At 40.8% G+C, this 23,229-nt stretch overlaps 1 protein-coding gene across 1 annotated transcript; it reads left to right on the top strand.

The window, feature by feature from the left end:
* Positions 1–372: 372 nt before the first annotated feature.
* si:ch211-67e16.11 lies at positions 373–7,342 on the top strand. The gene is made up of 8 exons (XM_044019549.1): positions 373–1,640; positions 2,469–2,741; positions 4,104–4,355; positions 5,032–5,202; positions 5,286–5,417; positions 5,608–5,774; positions 5,920–6,186; positions 6,554–7,342. Exons 1-8 carry the CDS (start codon positions 1,388–1,390, stop codon positions 6,731–6,733), a joined length of 1,695 nt encoding a protein of 564 aa, XP_043875484.1. The 5' UTR covers positions 373–1,387; the 3' UTR covers positions 6,734–7,342.
* Positions 7,343–23,229: the final 15,887 nt, after the last annotated feature.

The following is a 23,229-nucleotide window of genomic DNA, read 5'->3' as shown; positions in this document are numbered from 1 at the left end:
TTGCACGTCCAATTTGAACTTGTCCCCTCAGGAAGTAGAAATATAGAATATATTATAGAATATATATAGAAATTGCTCAAATGAATGCAATTATGCCCTACAGTTGTTTGTATTTTTATTTTTTAATTAAAAGTTTTTTGTATTTGTTTATGTGGCGCCAAATAAATAAATAAAGTTTAACCTAATAAAAATTAATCTCTATTCTCATCCAATCCACTCACTCTTTCATCCACCCTGGAGTTTTCATATCCTCCCCTTCTTTACCTCTGGCATGTCAGAATGTGTGTGTGTGTGTGTGTGAGAGAGAGAGAGAGAGAGCGAGAGAGAGAGAGAGAGTCAGATAAAGGGACCAGAGAGAGCAGACTGAAGCTGAGCAGTGAGAGCAGGTTGAGCAGCAGCAGCAGCAGCAGCAGCAGTGGCACATTTCCTCGTGGAAGTGGACAATCTGGTCTCAAGTGTGACTGAGGGCAAAGAGTCTCCAGGACTAACTGCTGGTCCCAAAAGAGCAAGAAAAGAAGAAACAGGATCAGTCCTCTGAGATCTGACCCCCTCATTCATGAGGACATTTTCTGACTCCAGGATGATTTGTCACTCTCCAAACCAACAGTGAGTCTGAAGCTGTTGCTTCAGCTTTCACCAGGAATAAATCATTCCCACGAGGGAGGCAGGAAAAAAAGAGAAGAGGAACAAGAGGAAGGGGGAGGAAAAGTCGGACATCTACAAAAGACAAAAAAAAGTCTTAAGTCATTCCTCTTGTTGGATAAATTGCCCCCGCTGTGAAATCTAGAAGAAAAGAAGGAATTTCATTGATGAATCCAAAGGAGGATTGTTGTGGTCAGGTGCAAAGAAAATGTGAAAACTGAGACAGGAGAACATTTTCTGTCCCAGTTTCTGTTATTCTCAAATCCAATTAAAGGAAGCGGAAGAGACAGAAAAAAATCTATATAAAGACGGATCCAGAGGACGAGATATCACAGTTGAAAATAAAAAAAAAAGAAATCAAGGATCAGACTCTATTTGTTGTTGTTTTGTTTTTTTTTATAATTTATTCTGAAGGAGCAACTGAATGCACCTGTAATTGCCAGCAGTTTGGTAAAGACGGCGAACAGAATTGGAGGACCAAGTGAAAGATGAGGGGGGGATAAATTGCAGGAGTGAAGACGTAAAGAGTGAAAAGTCATAAGACACAGAGGAATAAAGGGAAGATACAAGAAGAGAAGGGGTTTAAAGTGGAGAAAAGGTGGAAACATCAAGTCAGAAGACACAAAAAGGATGAACCAGCCGCAACTGCAGGAATAAAGAATAAGGACGAATAAAAAAATAATCCTACGAATAAGCATCAAAAGGATAAACCGGGAGAAGGAACAAGTGAAACCCACTTGTGACAATGAGGCTCCTGCTGCTTCTTGCTGCTCCACTCACCATCTTCATCCTCCACTTTTCAGTGGTGGCCTCTGCTGGCAGCATGACCTCAGGCCGACTGGAGCGCTGGGTGCGCTCGGGCCTCCAGTCCCTGCAGTGGGACCAGCTGGAGCGGTGCCTCCGCGTGCCCTCCCTCTCTGAAGCAGAGTGCAGGCAGCTCGCCCACCTGCCGCTGTCTGCCGTGGCCGTTTACGTGTCTGAGCCACAGAGCGCTGCAGGTACGGAGGAGGGCAAGTGTCACACATACACCGTCGTCCTGTGGTAGAGATTTGTGGTGAATATTATGGCACATGCAAGAAATTCAAATTAAATGTCAGGGTCAGGAAATCCACATAAGGACATAAAAACGTCTATACATGTCATAATAAAATGTGTTAAGATAGTACTTTGTAACAGATTACACCTCTTTTTTTATTAATATATTGTAATTGATTTTGACAGATAAAGATATTTGTATTGCTTAGTTTGAAAATTAAAAATAATATCAATGGGATCAATGATGTGATGGATCAAAAACATGTCAAAAATGTAAAATTAAATCATTGAATCAGTGTAGACTTTATTTTTGGGGGATTCTGTCATGTTTAAATTAATTATTTATAAATATACATTGAGCATGATTTTTGTATTTGTCTATTCATGACTTATTACTTATTACAAGCACACAATGGTATTTCTATGTATTGCTGCCTTATAAATTAAGGCTGAATAATCAATCCAAATTTGATCAAAATTGCAATATTGACCTATACATATCGTATTCTACAGACGAAAGAAAACATCTTTGTTTTTCACAAACATGCCCAACTATCACACAGTAATCATTTTAAATATGTTATTCAAATGAAAATGAGAATCATTTCTGTAAAAATAATCATTAAGTCTGATATTACACGTCATAGCCCAGTCGCAATTTCACTCAAAAAGTATTGAATTTATTCAAAATCGTTCAGCCCCTATTTTAAATACCATAGTGAATCAATTCAAACACAAAGTGGGGGGAGTACTTTCTCAAATGTGTTTTCTGCTGTTCCAAAACTTTTCAGGTACCTCCAATAAAGTTCTGGCCATCCTGCCCGACTCCTCGGGTGGCACAGTGAACTCCAAACTAAGGGGAGGCTACGGCGTTAGCCAGCTACTGAACAGAGGAGACGGCCCACGCAGACACCAGCAGCCTTTGACTGGTTCCACAGCCCACGACGCCGTGCTGGTGCTGGATCCGAGCCCCGGGGAAAACTTTGGACACCCAGTATTTCTCTTCTACGTGGATGTGAATGTGACAAAGAAGAGGTGTTCCCATCTGGATGGCATTTACCTGGGTGAGTCACCCAATAATTTGTTTTTAGGGTAACAAAAAAAAAAAAACAAGTGCTAGATAAATGAATGATTGAAGATAAAGCAAGGTATTTATAGTAGTTTTGGTAGCAGAAAGAAGGCAGTTGTAAAACTAATAGTAATTGTAATCACAAATGGTGTTCCACAGGGATCATTACTTGGCCCATTGTGATTTACATTGTATCCAGTAATAATTATTTCTCCAAATATACATTTTGAATGTTCATTTTTATCCAGATAATATATAGTAAATGTATATGTTGACTTCTTAATCACAGACTTAGTTGTATTAGTTGTATTGTAATATTAGAGCTGGAATAGTGGAAGCAGTGGGGATAGTGATCATATTCAAAAGTAGTACATCGATTTTTTTGAATCCATACAACAAATATACAGTGCATACTGCATATACCAGTGTAGCCTGTTTGTGCGTTTATGTGGATATGTGTTTTGAGTGTGTGTGCGTCATCCTGGCAGTGATTGAAGCAGAAGTGTTTAATTTGCCAGGAACTGTATGGCTCATCGCCTGATGCAGGATATTTTCCATCTAAAAGGGGGTTCGACACAAGTACCCTTTCAGCACTTGTGTGCACAGCAACACCGATCATCTGCTTGTGTGTGTTTGCCCTTTTTTTATCTATTTCTTAGTAGCCACCAAGAAATAGGACTTTGCAAGGTGAGAATTTGCTTGTTAATCACTTCCTTCTGGGGCTTGTTTGGTTCCAGAAAGTGTTTCCAAAATAAAACTCTACTTTTGATGGTGGCAAACAACAGCTTTACTGTGCATTAAACCAGCTATACTGTTTGCAAAGTGCTTCATTCATGCTACAGTAAATAGCCCCAAAAGACAAGAAGGAAATGTATTGTGCGTTGATCTTCTCGGGTTCTATAAAAGCAATGTGTGTTAAAATGAATTACTGCTGACCTCCTGCTGTGAGAGACGTCAGGGCCAGATGTTGAGGTGAAATTGGCTTAGTGCTGTCAATTATTTTTACATCCACAGACACACACAGAGCACTGGAACCCCTGCTGGGTCCCATGGATTAAGTGTAACCACAGCTTTGTAGAACAAAAAGTTCCTTTGACCTAATTTAACCTGTAGATGTGAGAGCAAGAGTGTGAAAATAGATGAGGGGCAAGAAAGGGGGCGGTTTGGCACAGAGGGTGATAAAGACCAGAAAACAAAGAAACAAGCTAAGTTTAGTTCAAGGTAAGAAAGTTCAATTGTGCAACTCAGCTTTCAAGAGTCAACAAATGGCAACAGGAATAATGAAATAAAATGAATGTATGAGAATGTTCCTGTTCATTGATGACTCACTGATCTTTACTTTCAACTCCATCTTCAGGTGAGGAGTGTTTGACTCTGGCTTTGAAGGGTCGTTGCCAGAACCAGCTGAAACGTTGGCAAACAGGGCCAGAGAGGCTTATGAGTAATGGTTGGCTGGCAGGTGGGGCACTGCGAGGCGGCACCATTACCACTAGCGGAGGTGGAGGCCGCTTGGTAGAACGGACTATCGGAGGGCTCTGTGAAGTCCACTTCCTCCCACTGGTGGTTGGAGTTGGAGACAGCAACCGGACACAGAGACTCAGATGTGTTGGTGAGTCAGAGTAAATGGATAAATGGAAGATGGGGCAACACCCAGTACTGAAGGAAGTGCTGTTGGCGCTAGATAAAACATGAGCAGTTCACCAAAGTGAATATAATCCACCAAGGATGTTGCCAGATGCCTTGTCAAACAATCCAATCATAGTCAAAACCACAAACGTCACTGGTGGCCATCAACCGGCCATCGGTAATTATCCAACATTTAGCAAAGAATCCATTTCGTACATGTCTGTGAAAGATCTTTGTGCAAGCTTTAAGTGTAGGGTAAGTAAAATAATCGGATGCCAAACAGCCTCAGTGGGATTGTTAAAATCCACCTGAGTCGAGAAGCTTTCTTCTTTTACTTTTCCAAGGCGGAGGTTTTTCTGAGTAAATATCATGTTCTGCCAAGACCACCCACACCTGCAGCCTCTGCCAGCAACCTGCATGGGAGTCATGAGAATAGCTTATGGGGAAAAAAGTTATCTTGCTGTTATGGCAACTGCAGAAGATCCAACTTAATGTTTGCTACTACAAAAATATAAAGATTAAGTCTTACTTTATTTGCGATGATGTCCCATTTAGACACTTTATTTAGACGTTGTTTCCAGGTCAAGCACCTGGGCATTTCTCTATGACTCTGACACCTTTTCAATTTCTGAAGTACTGCATGACTTTGTCTCCAACAGAGCACACAGAGTTCGCAAGGTGTCCTCAACCGCTACCCATGGGCTCTCCCAGTTTGCCCGACTCTAGCTGTGAGCTGAATAAAAACACCAGACGCTGCCACCAGCAGCCACTGGCTACTCACCTGTCCTGTCGCCTCTACCAGACTTGTGACCACGCTGTGCTCATTTCAGGTAGGATGGTGGCTTTGGAACCATCTGTCTTTGCTTCTCCAAATGTGTGGAACATTCTTTGATCCTTTCACTCTGCTTTGCAGGTGGCTGGCGGCAGCAGATGACGTTCCACCGTCACGTTCAGAATCTCCAGAGGTTTTACAGAATGCTCCGGAACAATGGCTTTCACAAAGATCACATCAAGACCTTCTTTGCCAGCAGTGGACAGCTTCCTGGTACAAATGTGTTGTTTCTCATTGTTCAAATTTATGTCTCAGGCAAACACAATGATTAAATGAAGGACAACAAATTTTTTTACCAAGATTAAATTACAAAAGTACAAATCTAAATTAATTTCAGGTTGTTTGAATTTCAATACTGACTGTTTCTTTTTCCACTCCCACCATCTCCACCTCTGCAAAACAGAGGACTTAGAGGGTGTTTACTCGGCGACGGAGAAAGCGGTGATCCGTAACCACGTGTCCTACATCTGCAGGAAGCAGCACTGCGCCGACACGCTGGTTCTCTACCTGAACTCACCGACGCGCAATGACGGCACCATGCTGCTGTGGGACACCAACCTCAATGGCATCGTAAGACAGAGGCACAAGACACAAAACACAGATACAAACATGTACACCCTAAAAATGTGTTATTTGACACACACGGATGCCATTACTAGACTGATTAGAAGATGTATCAAACAGTTTTCTCTTCTTCCTCCCTCCATCTTTCCAGGCTGATCTCAAAGAGCGATACTCGGTCAACGAGCTGCTAGCCGACCTAGCGGGCTGCAGAGCGACTCGTGTTCTGCTCTTCGTGGATCAGAGCTACAGCGGCGTTCTCTCAAAGAGGCTACGCGGATCCCAGAAACACCGGAACGTGGTCCTGATCCAAAAGCAGCCACGACAGAGTCACCAGAACCAGAGGACGACCCTGGGCTCGGAGGACAGCAGCTGGTCCTTCATCAGCCCTGCCGTCTGCCTACTGGACCACCTGGGCAAGGTAAATTATCACAGTGTGTAAGAATTACCGCCATCTAATGGTGAGACTGCAGATTGTAACAAATGGAGGACCCCTATGGTGGCCTTTACATGCCAGACAGGATGTTTCGCTTTCATTTGCGTAGTAAGCTTCCACATCAAAATGCAAAACACACACACTCCATTTGGTTCGTCCATCTGGGCTGCCGTAGAAACATGGTGGCGCAAGATGGAGGCCTCCGTAAAGCAAGGTCCTTGTATGATATACATACAGGGTAGTATTATTTAATTTCTGCAAATGAACCTGCTAAAAATGTTAATTTTAATTTCCCTCTTTACTCTTCTTTATGATGATCTAACCTTTTTTTTTCTCCCACAAATGCTAACAGGACGCAGGGACAGTTCACCTGCTGGAGCCATGGACGGGCCTTTTAAACGTGACGTTGGCGGGGGCCCCCTGCAACGCCACGCCGCCTCTGACCGACAGGGAGATGCGGCGAGAGTACCAGGGCTGCCAGAACCTGCCAACCGCGCTCTGGCACCAGAAACACAACAGGAGGACCAACTGAGACAGCGAGAGAGAGAGACAGACAGAGAGAGAGAGAGTGAGAGAGAGAGACTAAGACTGACCGTGAGAGGGAGAGAGAGAGCAGAGAGAGTGACTTAGTGGGAGACAAGTTAAAATTGGACACACACTCACACACAGAGGGTTTACACACGAGATGTTTGTCGGGGTGTGTTAATTTAGGACTTTGGTTTCAGAGTGCACAGTGGACACCGGAGTATGTGTGTTTTGTGTCCTAACTCTGAACTCAGAGACTGTAACCATGGCGATGACAGCTCATCCCATTGGGAGTGTCCTGAACACCATGTGAACTGTGTGCATGTGTGTGTGAGAGACAGAGTTCAGCAAGAGGACAACCACTCTTGGAGTCTATTGCTAGCTTGTGCTCGGGTCACTGTGTGTGTGTGTGTGTGTGATCTCCTGGGCACTTTAACATTTCAGACTCAATCATCTGCCTCTATTTTAATCTTGACAACCAGGTATTTTTTCCTCTTGCTCCATTTTCTTCCTTTGCTTTACCTTTTGTTTCCATCTTAGCTTCCTCCGTTCCTCTTCCACTGCCCTCTTGCCTCCTCCTCCTCCTTCTTTGCTTCCTGTCTTTCCTTGCATTTCTTATTGCATTTCTAAAAAAGTAACGCACATAATCTTAGTTTTCACAGATTGACAAATCTCTTAACTCTGCATTTTGAAGAAGCCTTTGCTTTTGATGTCACGGTTGTGCTTTTACATTCAGTATTTGCAGTAGTCCTTGAGAATATATGTGGCCAGACGGCTGATTTCAGCTGGGGATGAATACATAATTAAAATGTGTGTGAGGTTTGTAGCCACAGGACTGTGTGTGTGTGTGTACTCGTCAAACATGTAACAGGGGACCTCGGTGTCGTTATACACTCACCAATTGGGGACCTCCATGCTAACAGGGGACATTTTTAAGGTCCCCTGTTGGTCATGCTTTAAATCATGATAAAATGATGTCTCAGATCCTCTGGTGAATTTTTTTATTAGACCTGCGTGTGTGTGTGTGTGTCTGTGACTGACTCAGTTTCCAAGTTTATCGTTACGAAGGAAGGGACATACTTTTAGAAAACATGATTGTCATGTTTTTTTTATCATAATTGTGGGAAATAAATAAATACACAGTGAAACTTACACCTAAATGAACAAGTTTATGCAGTAATAATATAGGAAATATATGGTACATTGTTAGCAGTTTGATAAAAAAAACAAACAAACATATATGCTGTTGCAATATGGCAATCATTCAAGAGCTGTGACAACCAGATCAGGTGTGTTTTTTAATTAAATTAAATCAATTAAATTCATACTTTATTAAGGTCCCACAAATGTGTTTTCCAGTTCTCAGTGATAAATAAAATATCACTATAATGGAAAGACGGCCGTAACTTTGGATTTTACCTGTAAATATCATTATTATCTGACGACAGGTGTTTGTTTTTCTCCTTTTTTTCATTTTATTTTTGACATTTTTTGATGACTTTTCATGCTGACGAATAGACACAAGGTTAAAACAAGTTTGGACAGCAGTCATCATGATTAAGACATGAAGCACTGAGACCACCCTCGCTGCTGCACAGACAGTCGAATGACGTATTAATAAAGGCAAGATATAAAACATGCACATCTTCAAACATTAACGCATCCATCGCCGCTCGTACTTTGTCATTTTATTACCTTTTGTCGTACTAGTTTCTCCCCATTTCAGTAACCACACAGTACATACATGTATATACCACAGTCCGTTGTGTATCTGTCGTCTCCCACCCTGTTGTTTTATACTGACGTTTGCTGTTGTACTGACTTTACTATAGAGATTTGTTTATTCAAGACATTGTGGGACATTGTGGACCAGTCCCCTACAAGATGACATTGTGTGCATATTCACAATTAGGAGTAATAATCTGTACAGAACATGAGGTTGTAATTTAGCTGAAATGTTTCTAGTTGCATGTGGCATCACAAAATCTATAGTCAATAAAGTACTTTTAGAAAGCAGCAACGTGTGAGAGATTTATTTGTGTCTACTGTCCTGACGCTATTGATTTACTGCCAGTAAATCAGCGTGGCTAGCTTTGGAATTCACGAGGAACCACTTTGATGCAAACTCTCGGCTAAAGCACAAGGGTCTGTTCACATGTGTCACATACGTTATTTTAGATGGAGACACGTGACAGGAACGCCAAATCTGGAAAGATGTTTCTACGGCTGACAAAAAACTATTCGACCAACATCACAACACAGCATGTCTTCTTCACAAAGAGAGAGATTACTTCAGACAGAAACTAAAACAGCAGTAAAACTAGTACATTTAGAATACTTCAATCTATAGCTTATAAATGTACAGCCACTTTCAGACTGTAATGTGCCTTAAAATATTATAAATATTCACCTAAAAATAAGAATTTATACCTAAGAATTTCTTATATTTGCACACACACCAATCCATGATAGTAAGTTTTACTTCTGTATCTAACAACCTTAATAAACACCAGTTGTGAACACAGCTGGGATTTTAGCTTAGTAAGGATATTTTTTTATAGTGCCTCTTTTTAAACCTTCTTTTAGGCAAAAAACAAGCAACAACAAGCACAAATTCCCAGAAATTAGGCTTATTTTACTTACTAATTTTGCAGTGTGGAAGTTAAGTTGCAAGGTTTCTGTATGGAATATTGTCGGAACTCTGGGTACAGGGTCTCTCACAACACAATAAAAATACTACATAGTGTCATCTTTTGCCAGGAATTGGTTCCATTGGTTCAGAATCTGCTCCATGTTACTTTACATAAATGTGTCATCTGCAATCTGCAGATTTCCTCAGACACTTTATACTGACATGGTCATAAAACCACTTGTCCATGGGGGAAATAGTGATTAGAATACAGCAAATTGTGGTCTTAAATTGATGCTTGATGTTAGCAACTGTGCCTTTCATATCGTGATTGAGTGACTAATATCGCACTTCATTTATAAAACGTGATTATAGCCACTTCAAGGATAAGAAGTAGAAAACTATGTTGACACAGCTTTTATGTTTGACTTGAACTGGGTTAGAAGGAATAGTGAAATATACAATGACTATTGTCTTGACTTTTACAGAAATTGTCTGTAAAAAAAACACATGGAGAAAAGCCACAACACTGTTGTTGTTACAGCGGTCTTAACAAGATGCAGTTCTCGCTGAGGCGTTCGCTCCATCTGTCTTTCTCTCTCTCTCTAAACCCCCAGGCTGCTAAATATAGTGTTACACCAAACAGCAACTCTCAGCCCATCCAGGATGTTTTTACCAAAACAGAGAGTAACCCAATCACCTCTGCTTTTCACTGACTCAGGTGGAATCTTCACAGAGTATCTGGCCTCTGCGAGCATCTACTGCTCCAGATTGTTACGGTTCATTACAGCATTGCTACCATATGACTCTCAGCAGCTTCAGTTTTTTTTATGTTGTTGTTGTTTTTTCAATGACAGACATTCACATGGAAACAGGTTGTGTTATTTATTGTGCAGTCAACGTAAAAACCACAGGCACCTTTCCAGTTATTCCACCGGTCAAATCCGGGACGCACACAAACAATAACGCAATATATTCTACATTAACTTTCTTAAGCGAGACTATTTCCACCAACATGAACTAATTTTATTCAGATTCACACATCTAATCTTTGACGGTTTTGTGCATATCAACCAAGAGCAAAAAAAGGCTGTTCCTGTGGGACTAATAACAGACTATCTTATCTTATTTTATCGTGTCTTATTTTATTTTAAAGACAACAGCAATAAATCATGCTGTCGTCTGCTGGCAAATTTAGAAACACGTGTAGGTAATCGAAGAATCCGGAATTAGAGTCTTCTCAAAACTGGTTCTAACGTAAGCTACTTTGCAGGGGACACTGCAAAAAAATTGCCTGACAAACTCATTATAAAATAACTTAATTTGGTAAAAACCAAAATTAATTAAATTCAAAGTTAGCAAGCAATATGACGTCAGTTTGCTTACTAGTTTATTTCACCTTATTTCATTAAGGGGGCGTCAACTGATGTAACCTTTATATGTTTGTCAGAATTTTACTTTTGTGGGTGTAACATCAAGGTTCCAAGAATACTAAAACATCAATAACAGAGTTATGTCAGAGAGAAAGACTCCTAATGCCTTGTGACACCAGAGCTGCTTTAAGAACAAAGTTGAGCTGACTGATATAATCTTGTAGACTTGAACCAACTTCACTATGAATTAATAAAACTGTCTGGACTGCCTGATGGGGATGAGAGTAAGTAAGCGAGATACTCAGTAAATTAAGGATCCAGAGAGAAAGAAAAGGTTCATCAGAAGGAAAAAAACAGAGATTGGCAGAAAGATGGAAGATATGGTGTAAAATATAGATCTTAAATTAAGGTCAAATTCAATCTGATCAGGCACATCAATGAGGACAAAAGAGGAAGGACAGGAAAGAAGAAAACACCTTCACAGAACTTGCTTTCAGACATGCACAGGTTTGTTGAAATGTCCTCAAAAAGTTGCTCCAGACTTTTTTGCAGAACTCTTTTTCATTCAGATTACTGGACAAATGTCCAACGTACGGAAGCCTATTACATTCAGCTGAAAAAACAAGTTTGATTCTGTTTTTCTGAATTAATACAGTCATTTTTCCAGATTTATTTTTTCGGCTCTGTTTTTCCTGAATTGATGAGATACTTGAGAAGTTTCCATTTCCTTGGCGAGAGCTCGACTGGGAGCAAACGCGTACCATTTGTTTCAGTTTAATCCAGTTTTACTTTGCTTTGGGTTTGTGACATTGTGGAGATGTTCCTTCAACTATACCTGAGGAGATGAGGCTCGTAGATTCAATCAATTCTTATGTTTAACTTCTTAAAATCCATTTTTACAGACTTTGCTTTTATGTGATGCCACCATTTTATCCTTTATTTATAATTTTTGATCCCATTGTTACCCTGTGGTGTATTGCATTTTACTTTTTTTTTTATTATTTTATTCACTATTACTTGTTCCTACCTGACATTGGGTGAACAGTTAACAGAGAGTTGGCAGTGTAACTGCGGTGTGATCTGTTCCAGTTTCTTGTCAAATGTTCACTGAAACAATGAAGAAGAGACTCTTGACTCTGTTGTTCGGGTGGAAATCGTGAAACCAACCACAACTTTACATGCTCACTTTTAGCCTTTTCAGAAGGAGTTGTCTCTGCATGGACAGTCCATGTAAAAAGCTTGTCCCCAGGACAGGACGGGGCCTCCTGGCTTTGTTGAGTTTTGAAGTCTGACACTGTGGGTTCAAATTGACCTGTCTTGTGTTTACATCACAGTGTCAATCAAAAGATGAATGGCCTTCGGACAGCGTTTCCTGCAAATGCCTGCAGGGGTAAACCAAGTTTTTACAGCGAGTGGAGGGAGAACGTCAGCATGTGAGTGTGTAGCAACCTGGATGTGAGGACTCTATGTGTGTTTATGACCTCTTTAGGAACTTTTCTGGCATAAAACACTCACCAGAAGTCCTCATGAAGACCGAAAACATTTGGCAAGTTTATGGCTAAGATTTGAATTGCCAGTTTAAGGATAGGGTTGGGCCTTAAGTGGTTACGGAAACCTGTGTGTGTAAGTGTGTGTAACCTCGGTGGGTGACAAAGGAAGTCTTTATAGCTCCTATATCAAAAGATTGAATGCATCAGCAGTTAAGTGACAGTTCTGTGTGTGTGCGTGAGTGTGTGTCAGGTCGTCCATCAGCCTCCGGGGGGGCTGGAGATATAGATACCAGGATGTGTTTAGAGGTCACACACACAAAACACACTCCAAGGTTTTGATCTTCTGATAACGGATTTCTTTGCGGACACACGAAAGTCCAGGACGTTCAGATGTCTCCCACATGCACACTTAGCGCGTGCGCACACACATGCGTTCTCACATCAGTGGATGTAGTCGCGGGACAAGATGGACGAGGATATTAAAAACACACTTTTAAACGTTTTTACATAGTTGCGGCAGTGTTTAATCACTGGCTGGAATGCGATCAGAGGCCTCTTAAATGTAATGAAACACTTTATTTATTAGCTCGTGGGGGAAAGTGTCTGATTGATTGTTCAAAGAATTCATTAAGTTTTGTTATCTGGTGTTGCGTGGGAAAAAAAATCCAGAATGTGTCCTGTGGAGACACCCAAGAGGAAGGCAAGTCCCCCAACAAGGGCCAGACTTTGACCAATCAGGTGGGCAGTTTAGAGCAAAAGAGGGGGCGCACGCCTGCCTGTTTTACTGACGCGCAACGGAGAGCCGCTTTGAGTTTACGCATGTGCGTATATGTCCGTAGTTCCGTTCACACTTAGGGTCCTAACTCAGCTGCTTCGCATTTCCACGTGTCCTTAGTTGCGCTTATACCAAAACGAGGATCTGCGTCAGTCCAGTGTTCCATGTACGTGTACTCAAGCTCACATTCCACTCCGCCATGAGGAAAATTGCCATTTGTGTTCAGGGCTAATCTGTGACTTAATGAATCGTCAACGACTTATTGCCAAAGAAATGTTAAAAAAGGAAAGGGTTTAAAGGAGCGATTGCCTCTGGTGAGAGGAGGTCATGACAGAGAGCTACGATCTCTAAATGATTTTTAAAAAAAATAAGTTCTGAATGAAACTCAACAATTAGTGATTCAAAGGGAACTTGCTGACTGTTCCTTTGGGGGAATACATAATATGTGTCTGTAGCACTTTTTTTAGCTCAAGAAATTGTAATAGAGGGGAAAAGGACTCTGTATAATGACAGTAGACAGTATAAGTCTCTTTCACACTAACTTACCTAATAGACATTTTAACAACTGCATTATTACGCATGAGTGAATTGTGATCAAGGTTTTAGTTTCATTAGTTTTGACTTTTTGTTTTTAAAATGAGTTAGTTTTAATTAGTTTTGAGAGTGGTGGAGTGCTAGTTTTTTATTTCTTGTAAATACTTATTTATACTAGTGTTTGTGAGTTTTAGTGTTAGTTTGAGCGTTTTGTAATATTTGACACACATGGACATAACATAAATGTGTTTGTGAGCCAGGAGTCTCAGGAGCTCAATCTGAGGTAAAACACGAGCAAAATTAAAAAAAAAAAAACAACAAACCCAATAAAAGATGAGAGGTTTGATTCACGTAGATAAACACACAATTCCGTTTCAGTCATAGTTATTGGTTTTTTAGTAGTTTTTTAACTTTAAATCCATCCAAATTGAAAAAGTAAGGTTAGCTACAAACATTCATGCTAACTTATGCTACTTGATGCTACTAACATGCCCATGCTATGCTATACAGTGTCAACTAACTATTGGCCCATAAAATGAGTCTTGCATTCCCACTCATGCCCGTTTATCATCTGAAGCTGATAAAGTCGTGCGTTGCCGAGTCATTTGTCCCGGGAGTGAATGCAGATTCATCACATACCCAATATCTCTCAGGTGTTTCATATATTCAGCTGTCAGCAACACACACACACACACGATTCATGATCGCCAACTAACAGATGCGCACAAACGCACTCACACTGCCCGACATCGTCGCTCAACTCTGAATGAACCTTGTCTGTGAATTATTCACGTTAATATCCATGACGTGTCTGATTTAAAGCCACACGCAGCGATCAGAGTTGGTTCTCAGCTCGACGTCTCATCTACAAATGCTCGATTTATTCTTTTAGGATACATGTATCTGATATCATCTGCAGTGTCTGGACACAGGGAAAAGGGAACACAACTTCAAACTGGCCCTTTAAAGCTTTAGCAGAGCCACCACTCTGCTTTAATGACCTCACAACTGTCTTTAGACATCTGCCCTCTCAATATTTGATAGATAACCTCGGTCACAGGTAGAAATATCTCTCTCTGGAGACTGCAGACGTCAGCTGTGTTTTCTTTCTCCACTCATTCGGGCCTTTGAAGCAAAAAGAAAACACTGAGTGTGTTTAACCGTTAGTACTGCTGGGAATTCATGGTTTCTACATAGTTTATGGCGTGTTGTTCAGCGTGAAAACTGGTATTTTAAATGCTGGCTCAAGTGGAGTTATAGCTTTTCCTCTTCCCATTTTATTTTCCACTAGAAAGTTTCATTAAAGCGGAACTTCGCACATCTGGTCGCTACGGACCACCCCCTACAGTTTTGGAGTAGCCTACACCACCGTAAACCATTCATCCATCCAGCCATTGCTGACGCTCCCCTCAGCGTGGAGATACAAAAATCCAGAAGGAGTGGAGATACAAGCCCCCAATCCCCCTAACAACAAGACATTTAACCATCAAAATCACTCCGATGCTGTTAAATTTGGGAAAAATCATACCAGAAAAAGGTATTTGATGGTCCGCCATCTATTTCAGGCTCCAAGTTAAAGCTGAAATAATCAACTTCCAGTAGTTATTTATATATATATATATATAGTAAATAAGTAGTATTTTAGCCAATATTGAAGATAGATGGAGCCTAAATTTATATCTATGCCTCATAAAAAATACAATCTCTTTCTCTTTGGAACTGGTTTTCTTGTTTTTCACAAGTTCTGGAAAATTCAAGCACATCACTTCCGCCCATGGTATATGTCATACAACCCGCTCTTATCAGCAAACAATACATTCCATCCATCCAATAAGCGAGTTCCATGACCTGTCTGCTGCCGCCGTGCGTGTTAATTTCACCTAAGGCCAACGACTGACACAGCCAACAAAGACAGCGCTGATCCCACAGCCAGACTCCATCTGTTGCCGCTATTGAAAGATTAAAGGTCTGATCTCGCGATTGGTACGCATATATATGAATCCACATCCAGTAAGACCAGGGACACGGAACCCATTTGTAAAATGAGGATTTATCTCAAGCATCCTGCCCTGTTGGATAATCTGCATTAGAACTAGGCAGCCATTCAATAACAATATATGTTGGGATGTACACTTGAGGTAGGTTTTATGATTTATACTGCAGTCAGCCACCAGAGGGCGATGATTCTCACTCATTTTATGATAGCAGACATATTAAAAAGTGTATTTTTTAAAAACAAAAAAGGTCTAGTGGTATGAAATGACTTTCTGTTTGCCAGTTAAAATGACCTTTGAGTCAATCTTCATCAGTACAATAGAAACCAGACTTGAGTCATGTGACGACGTGAACCCCATCCACCGCATGTAGGAAGTGATGAAGACAAGGGTCCAAAATGCCTCACTCCTGCTGTGTGTCAGTGTCTACGATTGTCGGGGCCTTTTAAGTCTTTTGTTGTTGTTGTTTTTTTTCTTTTCTTCTTCTTCCATCTAAATCACTCTGACTGATTAAAAAGCCAACATCTGTTTCTTTGGCTTTTTCGTTGACCTGTCATCACGCGTCACCTCATATCCTCCAATCAGCTTTCCCTTTAATCTCTCCATCCTTCCCTCTGTGTGTGTGCTCTCTAATCCTGTTTTCCTTTCGCCACGTCCCACTTTTTCTTTCATCTCTCCTTTGTTCATGTTTGGTTTTCCTTTTCTGTCTGATCCTGTACGACCAGCACTGCTGTTATCACATCGTAACAGAGCAATGTCAGTAATGGAGCAGAGAATAAGTGGGAGCCCAAAATCCAAATCCTTGGTGGACGTTTTTGTTGTCCTTCTCAATAGTCTTTTACAGGTCGTGAAGGGCGGCATTACAAAGACATGGACACGGTCATATGAGAATGTCACGTCATGGTTATCTTGACCACAGTAATTGCGATGTACAACAACAACTCTTAAAATTTATATATATAAATACATTTTAATTTTATTACTGTATATATGTATATACATATATGTGAAGGATGTGGACAGGTGAATGATGAGGACAGATGAATGACGAGGACAGGTGAATGAGGACTGGTGAATGAATGATGAGGACAGGTGAATGAACAATGAAGACAGGTAAATGATGAGGACAGGTGAATGAATGATGAGGACAGGTGAGTGATGAGGACTGGTGAAGGAATAATGAGGACAGGTGAATGAGGACAGGTGAATGATGAGGAAAGGCGAATGACAAGGACAGGTGAATGAATGATGAAGAGGACAGGTGAATGATGAGGACAGGTGAATGAATGATGAGGACTGGTGAACATTGAGTGACATTTGTGACCTTTGACACATTATGTGTTTACACATTTTATTTTGTCAGCAATTTAATTAGTAAAGGTTTGCCTTAATTAAAAACAATTCATGTGGGATTTGTCAAGCAATAGCCTCGTAGGTGGTTGGAGGGGACTACGCAAATCAAATTCAGCTGAGGGCCCCATAAAGGCTTTTGCAGGCCCTGGTCACAACTTCTTTTAATTAATTCAATTGTCATTTCAAACAGGAGTTAAGTTTCATTATGGAAATAAGGAAACAAGGCCTTTTCCTTAAATCTGGGGCCTGGCACATGTGCTTCTTGCTTGATTGCGCTTGATTTTTATTTTTTTTCCAAAGATCTAAAACTTATCAGATCTATCAAAGACACATGCAGTAGCTTTGTACAAAAATAATAATAATAAAAAAATAATAATCATTGTTTATTAAGAGCAGGGAGAGTGCCTCAAGCCCTCTTTTTCAAGCTAAAATTACATAAAGACACTACATAATAAAAGCAGGGACAGTATGTAAATGATAAAGAATTAAAAAGAAAGCACATGTCTTTAAAAAGGGAAACTATTTCTCATGTGTCTCTACACACACACACGCACACACTGACCATACATGCTCATAAATGTTGCATAACTAAATTCATCCTGCGCTATATAATGCATGCTGCACGAGGTCACAAGTAGTACACGTGTCGTAAAGTGATTCCTGTGCATCTCGCTCTCCCTCTTAAGCCAACATAAGATAAGATATACCATTTTTTTGCTGGGCTTTTTTGCAGGAATCCCACAGTTCAGTGGTTCTTTAAACATTTTATACCAAGTGCCACCTGAGAAAGTATTGAACTCTTCAAGTAACGCCATTATCACCAACGTTAAAATACAGTGGTGTAAATTTTGATTAGAATTAGATTAAGATGGAGCGAAAGATATTATTATTATTATTATTATTGTTCAATTTTTTATGATTTGTCGGCTATTTGTTTAATTTTCTAACCACTCAGGTCAAAATTTTTCAGCTACACTCGAATCACATACCCTGGCATATACTAAGGTCGTCACGATTCTCCAAATCCCTCATTGATTTTGATTTTTTTTTTTATTTCAAGGTCACGATTATGATTTTACGGATTACGAACGTTGTCGACAAAACTCACAGGGAACGCAAAATATTTCCACACCAGTGATCACAGAGAAGCGGGAGGGGCTTCGAGTTCGGTCGATGTGTCGCCCAAATCAGCTGTTGCCGTGGTTGCTATTAGTTGGCAGCAGCTTTGGGTTAGTGGTAGGAGCTGACGTTTTTGTCGTGCTACAAAGACTACAACCACAACACTCTGGTACGCCTGCGGGACGTGACGCTGGGGGCGTGGTTAAATCCTTAATTCCACCTTTGCCTTTGAAGGTCGAGACTGTGGCGCCGCTTCGATCGATATTGAATGTACAATCGAGATTGTGAAATATTTCTGATTTGCCTCCAAAGTACCACCAGAGGAAGCTTGCGTACCACTGTTGGCATGCGCACCACAGTTTAAAAACCATAGCGATGGTCAATTCAGATTATTCAAATCTATCTTTTCTAATCTTATCTTTTTGAGGCATGGAAAAATCAAACAACACTGGAGGAAAGTGTCGACCTCTAGAGGTGAATCTCTCCCTCGGATTAGCTTAGCGTTAGCTTCTATTTTCTGAACTTCCTCTGTGGAGGTTCACTAAAGGTACTCTCATGGAATCTCATCCATTTGACATTTTCTATTGTCTTTGAAGACAAATGCAAAAAGGTATCACTGCACACGATTTCCATTTGAGGGGACAAAAGAAAGACACCTGTCATCATGACAGTGAACCATCAAATCTGACTGATCATACGAAATCATCGGGTGAAATAACTGGGACGTGTGTCTCTCCTCTCAGCATCATCTGAACTGCGTCTCTCCGTCTTTTGTCCAGACATAATGTCCCGTTTGTCTCTGCTCAGCGTGCAGCACTGTGAGTCTTTTGCTCCACACCCCCCACAACAATACAAATTCCCTTTTCCCCGCACCGGCTCGGTTTGGCTGGTTATCACACACTTCCCCATTAATTCTGATCTTTTCTTTTTTGTGTGTGTGTGATTTCTTCCACAACATAACATCTGTTCCTGATCGTGGCCGGGGCTGAGCACCAAATGTTAAGAAATGATACAGACGCAGATGGAGACGGGGGGAAAAAAGGCCAAAGACGGAAAAACAACAACAACACCAACAAAAAAATGGGGAGCCTTTTATGTTTTCTTGGAACTTTCACATCAAAAGGGGTAAATATTAGTGTTGGACAGCTGTCCTCAGTCAAAAGATAATGATGCCATTAGAATAAATGGGCATGGGTGTGTGTGTGTGTGGGGGGGGGGGTTAACGCATGTAAAGTTCCTGTAAATCTTCCATTCCAGAGCTTCCCAAACTTCAGAGGTTTGAGGCCCCCGAAAATTCTGCAAATCTCCCGAGGCCCACCTTTAACCCACATTTGTAAATGACCAAGAATGTAGCATGACGTCAAAGAAAACAGATAACACTTTCAATAAGATTGAAATGTCAGGTCTGACTGACTTATGTCATGTGTATGACATATGTCATTAACATGGAAATAATAAATGATGAAATCCTATTTTATTACGCATAATTTAATACGTCACAGTGTTACTAGTGATTTAAAACTGCTCATCTTTTTTCAGAATTCTGAATTTTTGGAAGAAAAAAAAAAAGCAAAGAAAAATCTGATTTGTGAATTCATCTACCAGGCCAGATATTAATCCCGGTGGGCCAGATTGGGCCACCTGTTGCCCAACAGTTCACACAATGAGCAAGCACTCAAGTTCTGATAATAATAATAATAATAAACCCTGCTAAATGAGGCCAGTGAAAGATTCCAATTCTGTTAAATATACAGTAGAATTACACATACAGGTCCTGTCACAAAGTCACATAATCCAGATTAAGACCGCTATCTCTCGGAAAGCATAACAAAAGCCGTTTACAACAGTACAACAGTAAGGCGTCATAAAACATGAGCAACAGTGTAAACAATGCTGTGATGTCACCTTAAAATCTTTTAAAAATGGGGTGAAAAATAAGTTACGCCGACTGTCGACGAGCAAGCAGCCGTCAGCGTTGGGGTCAGAAGCACAGTCGGACTCGTCAGAGCTGCGCCACATGTGGCTGCCATATGTGGGGGACAAATGGAATGGCATGTAACCGACCGGCCAGAAAACAATCCCCGAGATCCAAGACCCTGAGCTCACCGCGTTACCAAAGAACCGAGTACACTCATGCAGCCAAACTGACCCCACAGACTCAGGTGTGGTTGGAATCTGTCCAAGATTTGAAGACTCTGCTTGAAGAATTACAATCTGATTTATATTATTTTATGTTGAATTGAGATTTTGATTACTCTCTGGCAAAGATAATCCGGTGACTTAATGTCCTCATTTGAACTATTTACAGCGTGAAATTTAAAAGATCCTTAAAAGTCCCGGTGCAGCTGTGGGTAAGGAGTGGGACATATCGCACTGATTGAGCTGGAATTAGTTTGCAACATCACGGATAAGAATTGTGTTGATCTCGTGAATCTCAGCCTCCTGTCACTTTATTCAAAATAATTAAAATAATAACAATAATAATAATAATAATAATAAACAATTTCGAAGACGACTGAATTCTGACTTTTTCCTCAGTATTCCCATATTTTTTCACCCAGTATTCGGACTTTTCCTCCGACTTTTTCCCCTCATTATTCGGACTTTTCCCCTCAGAATTCTGACTTTCCCTCATTATTCGGACTTTTCCCCATCAGAATTCTGACTTTCCCCTCATAATTCTGACTTTTCCCCTTCAGTATGCTGACTTTTTTTCTCCCAGAATTTTGACTTTTTTCCACAGAGATTTAAGTCAGAATTGTGACTCCCCACACACACACACACTTTTTTTCCTCAAAGGTTAGTTAAGTTTTTTCTTTCCAGTATTCCGACATATTTTTGCTCTGAATTCTGACTTTTTTTTTCTCAGAGATTAAAGTCAGAATTCAGACATTTTTTTCCCAGATCTCTGGGATCAAACATAGAATTCAAGCCATTTAAAGAGTAATGTCGAAGTCATTCATGCCATTTAGGAGAATCTGACAAAAAAGCGTGAGTGTCAAAATAAAAATGGGGAAAAAAAGAAGACCAAGTAATATAGGGAACAAAAAGAGTGTGTATGTGTTTGGACTGTGGGAGGAAGCTGGAGATTATGAGGAGAACATGCAAACCCTCATGCAGAGAAGTTGAACAGGTTGATAAAAAAAAAGTCTGAATCACCTTTAAGAGAATACCTTAAGTATGTGTGTGTTGTTTAATGGCCGTCCCGCTGTGTAATTACAAACAAACGTCCTTATAATCACTCCTTCTCACTCTCCGTGTGTGATAGTGTTAGTTTGATCTTTATTGAGATTTGTTTTGGCACACAATACATGCACTTTACACACACACATTCCCGCACAGCATTCTTAGTGAGCACACTCTTAATACCCTTAAAACAACCTTAGCCTTGATCCAATTCTAGGCCTTAAACCAAATTCCCCTCTATTGATTTATTTTTTATTACAAAATGTTCTCACTTCCTGTGGTTTTTCGAATGTTTTTTCAGTCCTCACAGAGATGTATATACAAGTACACGCATACACACACACACACACACACAAACACACATGGTGTCTGGACACATTGCTGCATTATTCAGAACCCTTTTACTATGATTTATTCACTCTATGTGTGTGTGTGTGTGCGTGAGAGAGAGTGGGCAGAGGGTCGGGGGTAAGTAGACGTCTGTGCTTTCAATAAAGGCCGGAAACAGCAGTGAGCCGTAGTCATGTAAAGAAATCAATTAGAAGGTCATGCCTCGTGTCCCATATCACCGCCTAACCTCAATGTAGTGCCTTGCACTTATATTTACTGTCCATTTTATTTGAGTGTCAAAACTGCGAGCGCGTCAATTTCAAATGATTGCACACGAGGGCAGGTGGACAAAAACTTAATAAGTGAAGATAAGATCTTGTTGAGGTTATGAGGACATGTCGTCAGGTCCCTGTAGGACATTTTGAAAGTTACATCTTCAAAAAGACTGGATTTGAATTGATTTTAGGTTACAAATGTGTGTGCGTGCATGCGCCCTCCGCTCGCCAGCCGCTTCCCAAGCCAAGAAGGAAAAAGAGCCGCTGTGTTTTTAAGGTGCTCTAATGCTTTTGTTTACATTCATGTGGCTGTTTACCATATCAAGGGCCTGTGGATGTAGGAGCCTTTAGTGAGGCAGCTGGAGGACGCCTTTTCCCACCAACACACACACACAGACACAGACACAGACGTACAGGCAGACTCTGTATTTTTGAGTCCACACAAGTACACACAAAGTCACACACAAACACTTGTTGACCTCCTAATCCTCTGACCTCTGACTGAGTCTCAGTTTCCAAGCACCGAGTCTGAACGCTGTTCACACATTTCAGCTGTCTGTATCCACGTGAACGTGATTACTATATTTAATCTACTATATTTAATTTTTTAAGAAATAGATTCGCTAAACGTGCACCAAATTTACACTGTTTTGAGATTCTGTCTATATTATTATCGTGTTTGACTTTATCATTGTTATTAGGGGTGAGTCAGTTTTTTCCATTACTGTTAAAACATACAGTAGAGAGAGGCAAGGGCGAGTGAAATGGACACGAGCAATATACAACACAAGGAAGAACGAGAGGCTTTTTACTCATCACCTTAAACCTTACACATGATGCCGTCGTGACACAACTGCAAACACAGCACTGACGCATCACCGCCTTTGCAAATGGAGCGTAATGAGCAACTGCTGAGTCACACTTCCAGCTGTTACCGTAAAAAAGCATTAGTGTTCATGTTGGAGTCATGTTTCTTTGGGCCAAGTCTACCATTCCCTCTCTTTTAACTCGGTGTTTGGACTCCACCATCTCCTGAGGGACACATCTGGATGTTTAGCTGCTTAATATGTCGTTAGAACTATCAGTTCACCAGCTGTTCTCCAGCTGTGTCGGTCTGCTCTGGAGTGGAGTGGGGCAGGTAGTTCTGAAAACGATGATATCAGTGTGGCGTGAGTGAGAAGCAGTGAAGGTGTGGTCCAAACAAATCAAGAGATGACGTAACACAATGCCACGCACTGGTTTCTGGGCCTCGCAGATTACGTGGCTTACCTACAGACTGCCTCACATAACCTAAAGCAAGTTTCCCTGGTTACTGTCGTCTTCATTGTCTCTTTTGACCAAAACTAGAGCACAACTACCCACAGGACTGGAAAAGAAGCACATGCAGCCGCGCAGTAGAAACTGGTGCTTTCAATAGTCGAAAGTCTTTACCAAAGTCAGATTGG

The sequence above is a fragment of the Solea senegalensis genome, linkage group LG2 (assembly GCF_019176455.1).
Source record: "Solea senegalensis isolate Sse05_10M linkage group LG2, IFAPA_SoseM_1, whole genome shotgun sequence".
NCBI classification, from domain to species: Eukaryota; Metazoa; Chordata; class Actinopteri; order Pleuronectiformes; family Soleidae; genus Solea; species Solea senegalensis.
Note: the sequence above shows the minus strand (reverse complement) of the source record. Positions and strands in the feature narration are given on the sequence as shown.